The sequence below is a fragment of the Melozone crissalis genome, unplaced genomic scaffold, assembly GCF_028551555.1.
Source record: "Melozone crissalis strain CALT ecotype California unplaced genomic scaffold, PUWL_Pcris_2 ptg000005l_1, whole genome shotgun sequence".
Lineage (NCBI taxonomy): Eukaryota > Metazoa > Chordata > Aves > Passeriformes > Passerellidae > Melozone > Melozone crissalis.
In genome coordinates this window covers 52,730,432-52,743,101 of record NW_026535783.1, presented here as the reverse complement: position 1 = coordinate 52,743,101, position 12,670 = coordinate 52,730,432, and the positions used below count along the sequence as shown (strand labels likewise).

Genomic DNA, 12,670 nt, shown 5'->3' with positions numbered 1-12,670 from the left:
GAAAGTTCTGTGACCAGCCTTTAGTTTTGCAAAAATTGTGTTGGTTTAAATTCCTTTGTTTCTTCATTTTCTGTGCTGCATATAATGTATGCATTGGTAGAGGTAAATCCTGTTCTCTTCTTTTTAGAGGATATGTTTTTTTAGTAGTTCTTTGAATATAGTTTCAATTCACATAAAAATAATTAGGATGGAAAGTTCAATACTGCTAAAGCAGAATAAAAAGACTAACAATTCCATTTCCTACACGCAATTCAGTTGAAGATTAGTGTTCTGTTTCTTTTGGTAGCCTTTGCTCTGCTTTTATAGCAGGTAGATCATACTATATTATGTGTGTTATCACCTTTTGTCCCCTTCTTTTTTTGTGTGTCTTAGTATCCTAGACTGGGAATTGCAAGAGTTAAAAGCAGTTCCTAAACAAGCATGAGCAGGTGTGCTGTCTGAGTTAGGGACTGAGATGAGAAATTGAGAGTTAGAGTAGGCAGATTTGAACCCATGTACCCATCCATGGATCAATCTATATGGATCTTGGAGTGAAAATGAAAAGCAAAACCAAACCATACCCCCTACACCTTCCCAGAACTAAACACTATGTCTTGAGTTCAGAATTGGTTTGTCTATACCTGTAACATTACCTGTTTGAAGCTGGTAATCTTGATTTAATTCTTAGTGGTGCCTGTGTTTCTAAAGAGCTAAGGGGTGGTTTTCTGCAGTAGCTGGAGTTTACAGAAGCTCATGGCCTTGTGCTCAGGTGTACTGTGTGGCTCTCTTCCAAGTGGAAGAAGATAACGATATGTATAACTGGGGCCAAGGCTCATTAACTGCCAGGAAGGAATGGAGACTCCCATCCAGCCAGAAAAAGTAAAATCTTTTACTTTGTCAGTGTTCCTGTGGGGAAACTTTGCATCAGCAAGATCCAGAGTACACCTACACCATAGACTTATCTTCCAGCTACCGTTAGAATTCCTGCCTACTTTAAGTTCAGTTTCAACCATGTATTTTTGCAATGGATTCATCATCTCAGATTAGGTTACTTCAGCAGGAGAGTTGTTGGGGAAGGATAAATACAACTGTGCCAGCACACTGCTGACATTTGCATTTCTGTCTTTGTAAAGGGAATGAATACAATCTTTACTGGCACTGCCAGGGAACAGGTGGCTACTAGTGTTTTTGGGTGGGTCAAAGAGAGGGTCTCTGTCTAGACAGGTAATAAGTCAGGTTTTCTAACTGTTAGGCTATTCCTTGGCTGACCTTGCAGCCAAAATGTCAAATTTCACATGATTTTCCCATGTAATTGGGATAAATGAGCATATTAAACTTCATGACCATAATTCAAAAGGTCACTTGAATATTGGATAGCAAACAATGAAGGCATAGTGCCCTTTTGGTGATATCTGATGAAAAGCTCAAATATGTTGTTTTTCTGGGACCAAATGACTCACAGTGAATGAAATCATAACTTGCTAAGATTCTAACTCATTTGAAAAAGGAAAATTAATCACTGTTTTACATCTCTTTTTTTTTCAGTACAGTCTAATATAAATAAATGCATAAGCTTCTTGTGATTTTTTTCTGGGGGGAGGACACTTTAATCCTGAGCCTGCTGGTTCATATGTGTGTAATCAAGAGGAAAAAGACCATAAAATTGGAACCTTGATTTAGGTATTCAAAAGAATATATGGGATGGTGCAGATATTATCAGGAGTCAAAAAAATATTTAATCTATTTCAGTGATCTCTGTCTATTAATGATCAGTATTTTAAAAATGAGTTCTTGATATGATGTTCATGTAATACTAAAAGTGTAATCATATGATGCAATAATTTATAATAAATCTTATATTACTGAAAATAGCTATGTATAAATATGATATACTATAGAAATAGGAATATATATTCAATACACAGAAATTCAACATAATTTTTTAAATGCTTTCTGAAATTCTAGACCAAGATGAACTTTCTGTCATGACTTTAAATGACTGGTAGTCCAAATTGGGAATCACATTAACATGACAACAATTAATATTAAGTACTTGTAGTGCAAAGTCTGCCCAGCGAAACACAGAGGCAGAGGATTTCAAGCCATCCACCTGGCATCCCCACACCATGATGTTTGTGAACCCATGGGCCCAGCATCTGTTGCTGTGGTGCAAAGGTCCAGGGATGCCAGGTGTGAAGTCCTTCAAGCTTCTTCTGTGCTCTTCATAGGTTTGGTAACTGCACAGAGGTTCCAGTCATGCCTGTTTGTGTCCTTTTGATACTGCATCTGTGTCCTGCACTACCTCTGTGAGTCCCTGAGGGCCATCACTGCTTAGCTTCCAGGTGCCCCTGTCCGGTGGAACTGGCCTCGATGTGCTGGGGCTGTACTGACATGCTGGTCTGGGTTGTCATTAACATGGGTTGTTACAAGAGCCCTTTCCCTGCTCTCATGTCTATGATGTTGTCTTCACATGCAGATTTTACCACTCTTTCTCCATCCATACCTATCTTGGACTATTTTTCTCTGCAAAATTTTGTTGCAGCGTATAATTAAACCAGTATTATGTAATTTTTATTTTCTCCAAGTACATTTGAAATGAAGTGTAACTTCCTCTTTGATGTCTTTCACTTCTTTTTGCAAATAACTTAGCACGATGTCATTGTGTCAACCCATTTTTAGATAGCTGTCAGATCTTTCCAGTCTCAGGTATCAATATTTTATAAAGGTTCATAAATAAATAATAAATCATAGTATATTTCCCTACTATCTTGCCTTAGGTTATCATGGGTAAGACAACAATATAGCTCTAAAACCATGTATGTATTACAGGTAATTTCTGAAAATATGGTGATAATATCGCTGATAGACTTTACAAAAATGCAGTTGAGAATAGCAAGAATGGTATTAAAATGCAACCAGTCAAGGAGTCTAAATTATACTGCATATTTCCAAGCAAGTATCACAAAAGGCAGTTGCATTTTTAAGAAATATCTGTTCTCCAGATGCTTACTACTCTATTGAAATAAAGACACTTGGCAAAGTAGTTTTTCTTTGGTTGATACATTTTTTTGATACATCTTTATTTTCAGCACTGAATATCTAGTGTGTCCATGCTCAGAGAAAGTATTTATTTTGCATTAACAGAAAAATGTAATTGTAGACCACATGACGCAGTATGATAGCCACTGAGAGATTCAGGATTAAATACAGTACAAGTAACTATTATTTTCTCAAAGCTTATTATTAAGCAGAGAGTTTAAAGTCTTACTTATATATTTTGTACGGCAAGTTTTATAATGTTGAAATATCTTTTATAATGTTGAACTATCATAACTGATTGGGTGGAGTAAATGAAGTAAGATCAGCTTGAATTCTTCTCTACTGAATGGGAGCATTTATTTTAGAAATCAAACACCTCTTTTTAAAAAAATCATTGTTGTGATATAAATTAATACAGAAGAAAGAGCAGTGTAAAGCTGAGAGTATGTTCATTTCCCACATACTGAAATATAATCATTTTAGGAAAACATTAAAAATAAGACCTAGAGAAAATGACAAGGTTATAAAGACTCAGATTTTGCTTAGTGACACTGAGAATGTTTTTGTGCAAGACAAACACACTTACCCTGAAAAACCTTGGATTCCTTGCCAAGGCACCTTCTGGCTGTTTAAAAACAAAAGTAAAAGATTGCTTGTAGATCTTTGTTTGTGTTCTCTAAGGAATAATAGGGCTTTTGGTATGTTTTAAGAACTTTGCAAATCAGAAGAATGAACTAGCTGATTCTCATACCATCACTGAAGTTAGGCCACATGCTTTCATTGAGCTGTTCTTACATAGAGGACTGTTTTGAAAACCAGCAGCTTTTAGCTATTTAATTGAATAATAAGGACATATCTTAATTATTCTACCATCTGACAGGGTAGAATAATAACCAGACAATATAAAAAGTTCCTTATGTTTAGGGGGAGGGATGACGTATTAGGATATTGAAGTCTAAAAATAAATATTCTAAAATTAAAGCGTTGTAAGATATGGTTACCCATGCAGTTACTAAAATACAAAGGCAGGTTTCCCTGGAGAATATTATTGCTTTGTTATTGTAGCTCTCCTGGCTAGACTATATTCCTGATGCAAAATACTCTTGCAGAACATCTGCCAAGGTGAATCTGTAGTTGCATTTGTCTCTCTGGGGGGTTTTGTAAATGGAAAGGAGGGCAGAGTTAAGGCAGATTCGTTCCAGGGAAATGAATCTCTTTTACAGGCATAAATTTCCTATCTGCTGTCTCCAGAATGTTTTTTTCTGTTTTCCTGATGTTTTTTGCTGTGAGGCAGGTGGTGTTTTCAACATGCAATGCCAAATTCCTTGGGTGTTGTTTTGTGATATATGCTGGCTATGAATATCCATGCTTTGTACAACAAGAATTACTGGGGTAGCACTCAAACTGAAAAGCAGTGCTGTACCATTGTAGTAGCTCCATGGAGCTTAATGCAGTGACACCATAAGCTTCAGGGAGTAAATCTGATGATTACATATAAATCACATCCAAGGTACTAAGAACAGTATTCTATCCCAGAACAAAAATGGATTCAATAATAATGGCAACTGCTGCATGAAAAGCTTACATTAATACAAGTATAATCTTTATTTTTTGCATTCTATCAGCTGTAATGTAAATAGCCATGTTTAGTATATAATATCCACTGCCCATGTTAAAATTTATAAAGGAAGTTACCTTCAGTCTGCTTGAACACTATGAATATATTTGGCATAATCAGAGACTCATATAGAATCATAGAATAGGCTGGTTGAAAGGTCATTTAGGCCAACCCTCATGCTTTAGACAGGGACATCCTCAACTAGATCAGGTTGCCCTAAGTCCTGTTCACCTGACCTTGAATGTTTCCAGGGATGGATCATCTACTACTTCTCTGGACAACCTGTACTATTGTTTCACCACCCTCATCATAAAAAATTTCTTTCTTATATCCAATCTAAATCAACTGTCCATCAGTGCAAAACCATCACTGTTTGTCCTGTCACAGCAGGCCCTGCAAAAAAGTCTGTCCCCGTCTTTCCTGTAAGCCCCCATTAAGCACTGAAATGCTGCTATGAGGGCTGCCCAGAGCCCTTCTCTTCTCCAGGCTTTAGAAGCCCAACTTTCAGCCTGTCCAGAAAGAAAGGTGCTCCAGCCCCCTGATCATCTCTGTGGCCTCCTCTGGACTCCCTCCAGCAGGTCCCTGTCCTTGCTGTGCTGTGCCCCCAGAGCTGATGCAGCCCTGCAGGTGGGGTCTCAGCAGAGCAGAGCAGAGGGGCAGAATCCCCTCCCTGCCCTGCTGGTCACTCAGCACTGTGTGAATACTGAGCAGCACCGTAGGAATACTGAATATATAGAGATGAGAAGTAAATAGGAGTAAGTTACTTAATTGTGCTGTATTTGACTCTGGTAGAAGATACTGTGTTACTTAGCATAACTCTGGTGGTTTCTTTCTTTTAAAATATTCTGGAAAATGTAGATAGAGCTCAGAAACGGAAAGAAAACCTTCCCAGTTTTTGCAGTTATTGCAGAGTCAATCACAGGCTATAAATTTGAAACCTAGTTTAACTTTTGCTAACTGGTTCTTGTTACTGTTACCTATGAACAGATGGTGAAAGGCACACTTGAACACAGCTGTCAATGGAGCACATAGAGTTTATTAAATCTAAGATAAAATTTGTTTAAATAAGGCCAAGCATTCTTAAATTAAGAGTGTGACTACTATATACACTTGGCGGGGGGCGGGGGGGGCACAGTTAGCCTTTCACCCACACTTTGGGAAAACCCATTTTTGTGGCAGTTTCTATACATTGAATTACTAAAATTGTAGCTTAATGAATGTAATTCCTCTGTATTAATTACAATACTATATTACCTGAATACATTTAATCTTTTAGTTCTTCTTGATAGTTTGGTATTCCCTCAAAATGTATCATCCAGAAATGCTTTTAGAAATGTAACAGAAAAATACTATTTTGTTTGTTACTGCAAAATTTAACTTACAGGTAAATTCTGTTTAATAATATACAAAATAACTATAAAATAGTTAAATACTTAAAATAACTATAGTTTTTCTTATGTCTCCAATGAGTTTTATATTACCTGAGTTATTATTCTTAATGTCAGGAAGCTTAGGGGCCCTGTTTGAATTTTTTGTGTCTTAAGTTAAGCTCCTTAATGAAAGAAAAAGCAATTTAAATTATTTGGAAATTTTTGAAAGGATGTATTTAGGTTCAGTGTCAAATAATAAGTTATTGTTGTGTCCTTGTGTAGACATGTTTTTTTCTAATTATGTCTTCCTACTCATGTTGCCCTTTATAAGGAGTAAATTTCATTTACTCAGTTTTTTAGGTCTGGGATTTACTTAGTAAGAAAATTTATGGATAAGTTCAGAGGCTTATTCCTCACCATCTCTATATACTGAATGGCTAGAAAATGAAGGATTATTTTATTTTTTAACACAACAAGATTATACGTATCTAAATAATCCTAGTGACCTCAATTAGAAATCAAAGGCGGTTTTCTTGTGGGATAGCAATGCTTGTGGTGTATTTTGAGGCACCCAGCCATAACGCTTCCAGCACTTGTTCAGATAAGCAGAGAGCATAGCAAGTGCTATGCCAGCTTATGCTGTGAAATTTGACTCTTAAAATTGGTTTTTGTAAAACCCTGCTTCGGTAGGGCCAATTCTGTACTCAGTAAACTTATGAATAATCTAAATAAACACCACTGAAGTTAGGGAAAACTTGTAGAGGCAAAGGTTGTTGCTGCTCAGAAGGAGTATTCAGATTAAAGTTGATAGTAATAAATTCAAAGTTATGAGCTCACTCTCTATTAAGATGACAAAAACATTAAAACAAAGGATGCAGAGTCCTAATAAGCTACAGAAGGTTATTAACCTTTCCTTTTGAAATCTCTCTTAGTGAAGGAAGACCTTCTCCCAGAGTGGAACTGCTGCATAATATAGACCCCATGTTTGTGGATGATTTCCCATGTGAGTATGCTGAAGATTTATTAAACACACAGTTTACCTTCTGAACACTTCTTGTCTTCCGTAAGTGAAGTATTTTCTTCCAGGTGAAACAAAATACAGTAGGATGCCTTTTGTTTCTAAGTAAATAGCCTTAAAATACAGAAACATCATCCCCTGGATGGTGTAAGTTCTTCAATGTGATCAGCATGGGCTTCCTGTTTCATAGAGCTCTGAAACACTGCTGAGTAATGAATAAAGTACTTTGGAACATGGAAATGTTGAGGAGCAGCTGTGTGTCTGAGGTGCACAGTGAGGCACACTGCCAACAACCCTTTCCAAACCCTCTCTCCAAAGTTCCAAATGAACTGCTCGCCCTAATACATCTTGATACAACTGTATAATATGACCTTGCAAATGGAAAGCTTGAGTTTGTGAGGAACTGAGAAGTTCCAAGCTGTGTGATTGCTTTTGTTCCATAATCATGTGGGTTGGATCCCTAATGCCACAATCACATGAATTGGAGCTGAACTTTGCTAATTCTGTAGCTCTTTTTAAGCACCATCTGTTTTATGATTCAACATTACTAGTTTGCTAAGGCCTACAAGCTTTTCAGGCAGACATTTTTTTTATACAGAACGTTGGAAGAGGTCCCTTCCAGTGTTTTTATAGCATTTCTGTATTTCATTATATGAAGAAGTAAATCCAGGCAGAGAAAAAGTAGTGCAATGGAGACAGTGATCTGTTGCCTGCAAGACAAATACATGTTGTGCTGCAATAACTGGATGGAAATGGGTAAGATGGCCTTGTGCCATGCACATCTGGTTCTGTGACGCTTTTCTGAGAAGGAGCAACATTGTCCCTATCTAATGCTGACTGGGCAGCACTGCCTGCAGATAGTTCCTACATACTGATTGAATTAAGGTGTAGCTACTCCAATTTCCCTTCAGAAAATGCTCAGTGAGTCACAGAATTCCTGTACAATGTTATGCCCTGGTGATGTATTCTCAGGCCTACTTCAGAGACTGTATTTTCCTTGTGGGAATAGTCTGTGATTGGGTTGCTTGAATAGACAAATTCCTGGAGTAAGCAGATGGGGGACAAGCTTTTCAGGAACCTGAACTCTTAGCAAATGTGGCCCTAAACTTCTTCCATGATGCAGTGCTCTGATGATCATTCACTGTTTGCTACATGTATTGCGTCCTTAGTTGTGTGCATTGTGTGAAATGTGGGCAAGTGGGGCTGGGGGTCAGGAGCTGTAGTTGGTGTGACTTTTTTCCTGCATAAGATGCAGTTTTTAAGAATCAGGAACAGAGGAGGTTATATGCATGCCTGTAAATTTGCAATGTTTTTATGTGCATTTCAAAACTGCAGTAATTAAAAACAAAAACTGAGATCTTTGCCAACATGTTCTTATGCACCATATAGAGTTTCCCTGTCTCTTCTCAGCACAGGCCTATTCTTTCAGCAAATTACTTTGTGCCTCCTAGTGAAATTATGCTTTGTCATATAAGGATTAAAATTTCTATTTAATAGGCCTGAGTTCTATTTAAGACTGAGTTATTAGGAGTAATTGGATATGTATGTAAGTCAGCTGATTTTTACTTGCTGTCTGTTTTTCATTTATTGAAACTGAATAATAAGTTTAGAATTAATATCTAGAAAAATTATGCTAGTGTCTCTATTATGAATAGATTAGTGAGACACAAAACTTGGAATATACAAGGTTTTCAGATTTTCAGCAGTCATGGTTCTCTTCATGTTTTGTTGGTTTCCTTTTCTTTTTTTTTTAAGTATCTTAAACTGTCCATGCACTCTTTATGTCACCAAGATGATTAACTGTGTCACTCTGGAGTCTTGCTCTTTCCTTGACTGTTTTGTTTCCATGTCATAACTTTTTTGACAGTGGAGTACTCTTTTGCCTATGGTGCTAAAATGCATGTTTGCAGGTTTTGCTGGGTTCTTTCTAAACTCTGGTTTATGCATGTTTTTCTCTTGTCCTAGTCTGCTTTGAAAAATCACATCACCTAAATCATCTGATGTCAGATGAAATATTGCTATTATTCTAATACTTTCTTTTTCAATTAAATATCAAGATTCTGTTAAATGCAACCAAAAAAGGAGTTTTCAGGTTGTTGTGGTTAATCAGGCAGGAAGACAGTACTGTTGTAATTGGGCAAATGTGGAGCATTAACTTACTATTTTACTTGCACTCAGGGCAAGTTCAGTGTTCCTGAACTCTTGAGTGGGTTTGTCTATAATGTATACATTCTTTCACCATAATATATTTTTATTTAATGGATGCATTTATCTTCATCTCTATCAGAAAAAAATTATTTTATATATATATAAATATAGTTAGTATCATGAAAAATGGGATGCCTTATGTAATTAATAGGGTTTTTTAACTGAAACAGGAAAACTGAGCTTTGTTCTGTTCAGATTTTTTTACACCAAAATAAGCACTTCTTCAAGGAAGAATATGTGCAAAAGACATTAATTAGTTTAGTGACCAGTCAACTGTTACAGCCAAATTTTCAACAGCATGTTAAATTAAAGTAGTAAGACGCGATGTCTTGATTGCAGAGCTAGCAATGTCTCTGCTGCTGTGGTCTGTAAGCACTGACCTTTTACTGTGTCTTTATTTACCACTTGTGGGGTAACAGTGTATAACTTTTCAATTTCTCAGACTGAGTGCTGGTTTCTGATCTCTGAGCATCAGCTGGGCTTACTCCAGCAGATCTGATGAATCTGCTGATCAGCATCTCCTTACCTTTTTTCAGGACCTGATGTCCAGTGGCAAACACTGTAGGCCTGCAGTAGTCTTTTATCAAGTACTGCATGTCTCCTATTGTTAATAGTAAAGAGCACAAGAGGAAAAACACTGTAAAATAGTTTGTCTGCAGTTCCATTTTACAAAAAAATGCTTAGGTCTTATTTCACTGACTCCTTCAAGTAGATCATCTTTTTCAGAAGGCAGACTTCTTTCATTGAAATATAAACTTTTCCTGTGGTCTGACACACATGGACAGTGTTTTAAACTTCATTTTTTTTCATCTTTAGTGCTAAAAAAGGCAATTCTCTCCCTGGCCACAGACCTTGCCTGTACCCTCCCTCTGACTTGTGGCAGCCCAGTGGAGTGGTTGGAGTTAAAAGCAAGTTTTTCTCTTTACAAACTGATCTGGTTTGTGGTGCAGACCTGCAACTATGTACTCACATAAGAGCATACAGTGGAATAAAAAAGTAGGGTGTGATCTCCAAAACTAGGATGAAAAGAGGGGTGGGTTGTGGCCTTTGGTGGTTGCAAAGCCTCTCTGGTGGTGAGCTATTGCCAAGATGGCCAGCCTGTCCTCTCCCTTTCCTCTATCCTTCCTCCTTCACTTGTGTTAGATGTAGAAATCACATGGTAACAAGATGATTTTTCTGCTAGATCAGCTTTCAGATTGTTTTGGGTAGCCAGTCAAAAGAGGAGGAAAGGTTTCTACCACATCAGTGAGCTGAATCAACCTGCCCTGTAGCTGTGTGACGAGCAGCAGAGGATCAGTGTGTGGTTGGCAGCAGATAGAGGGTCTGGCCACAGGACTCACTAGCTGAGATCAGTTCTGACCACGTTAGGAACCTCAGCCAGAGGCAGTAGTTTCATGGAGTTCAAGCTAGTAGGCTGCTGCTGCTGCCACAGAGGATATCCTGCCTCCCACAGTGCCTCACCACTGCTCCCCTTTCTCATGGTTCACCAAAACTACTCACAGAGCTGGGCTATGAACCAGGTCAGGATACTGGTTCAGATTTTAATAATCCTTTTTTTCCTCCCTCTGGATGTATGCTGGATAGCCAAATGCTCATTTTGGCACAAAGACTGGGACTAGAAGGAGTTTTGAGGGACAAGTGAGACTGATTCCTTTGGCTCTGAAATTAAACCCTGAGGTTTCTGTTTCATGATACATGATTAAGTGATCCAACAGGTTTCTGCTCGGGATGAGCTTTACCTTCTCCCCTCCCCTTTCCCAGACACACACTCTTGGTGCTTATTTTGCATTCATTTTGGCACTTGGATACCTCTGTGAACTGATCCAACTTGCTAGCCTGGTTTTCCTCTGTCGTGTGGGTTGAATCTGCAGTTTGGAGGGGCTGATGGATGCCAGCAGCAACTCAAGGTGGGGCAAGGAGGGTGTGTGGTTGGAAGAGGGGAGGCAGAGGGGGAGGCAACCCTCCTGGTACTGTCTGGCTGCTTCTGGAACAAGAACAACATGGGGAAGGAGTGGGAAACCACATCTTCTGGCTGAGCCTTGCTAAACCAGTCTGGTGAGCTCTGCAGATGGAGCAGGACCCACACACCTCAGAGGTGGTTGCTTCCCTCCCTCTCTACTAAAAGCCATTGCGTTCATCTTTCTGATTGTTTCTTCATCACACTGTTGATTGTTTTCAGAAGTGATGAACATACATCTCAATTGCCTGATCTCAGTGGAGACTTGTAGTTTACTAGAGAGTTCACCATTATGTAAATTTGCTATGAAAAATCTACTGTCTTTCAGATTTGGGTCTGGAACATCCATATTTTCTGTTAGGTTTAAGGATTCAGTAGGAAAATAAGAAAATTAAAAACAGAAAGCTGAAATTATGTTCAAAGTATAATTTTCTCTGTAATGTATAGGTTAAGAAAGCACAAATACAATGCATAAAGTAACCTAAAAATTGCATAAGTAAAAAACCAGATTTACATACATTTGAAGAGAAAAGAATCAAAATTGTTTTGTCCCATTTTTGTGAATTTTTCCTTAAAAATAAAAAAATAGCTAAGTTTTTGATGGTTTGGCAGCTGTGCGGATGACATCAGCTCCTCCATTGGGAAAGATCTCGTCTTTTAAACAGCCTTATGGCATTTCATCAAGTTTTGGTGATTCAGCTAAATTAAAACCCAACTGGTTTTCAGTCTCAATTCCCCTAACTGCTAAACCAAACCTATTTTTGACCACAGTCATTGCTAGATGGCCTGTCTTGAAGCAGCATTGAAACTTTATATCCCACAGAAGGCAATTTTATTTTGAGAATCAAAACTAAATGACATGCTGAAAGGAAATGTACCCTTTAATTCAGAGTTGTTAGTCAGAATCTGTCAGTACACACTGTATTAGCTTTAATCTGACTTGCTAAATTTTTTAATAAATTTGGTGACTTTCACAAAATCTTGTGGACTACATGTGTAGCATCACTTTCTCTTCAAAAATAACTTGAGTTTATTTAAATTAGAAAGATGTATTCAAAATAAATATCTTTTGTGTGGCATTGGATTAGGCTGAAAAAACTTTTACCTTCATTTAAAACTCCAGACTTAACCATAAACTAAAACTCAAAGGCATAATAACAGTGTGGATTACTAATTGTAGTCAATTTATTTAGAAGATATGTCTATTCAGAGGGAGACATCCAAAACAGAGAACTTGTAAAAACTTTTTGTGATTTTCCTCCAAGCCTTTATTTGCCTAGAGCAAAATTAATCAGTTTTCACATTGCTCTCCTTGACATTTGAAAGAAGGCATTACCTCATATATTGCGCTAATAATTGCCAAAATAAATGATTGCTTATAAAGGGCTAGATCTGCTATATGCAGAATGAACATATAATATATTACAATAGAGAAATCTTTTCTCTTCTGGTTTTAATATTTTAATATCCACAAATGACTG

General features: G+C 37.5%; 1 protein-coding gene across 1 annotated transcript in view; it reads left to right on the top strand.

The window, feature by feature from the left end:
* ARSB (arylsulfatase B) overlaps positions 1 to 12,670 on the top strand; it is a 61,647-nt gene that overhangs the window by 30,970 nt on the left and 18,007 nt on the right. The window contains exon 6 of the mRNA XM_054287529.1: positions 6,939 to 7,009. Within this exon, the coding sequence (XP_054143504.1) occupies positions 6,939 to 7,009 (71 nt within the window). The remainder of the gene's footprint in view (positions 1 to 6,938; positions 7,010 to 12,670) is intronic.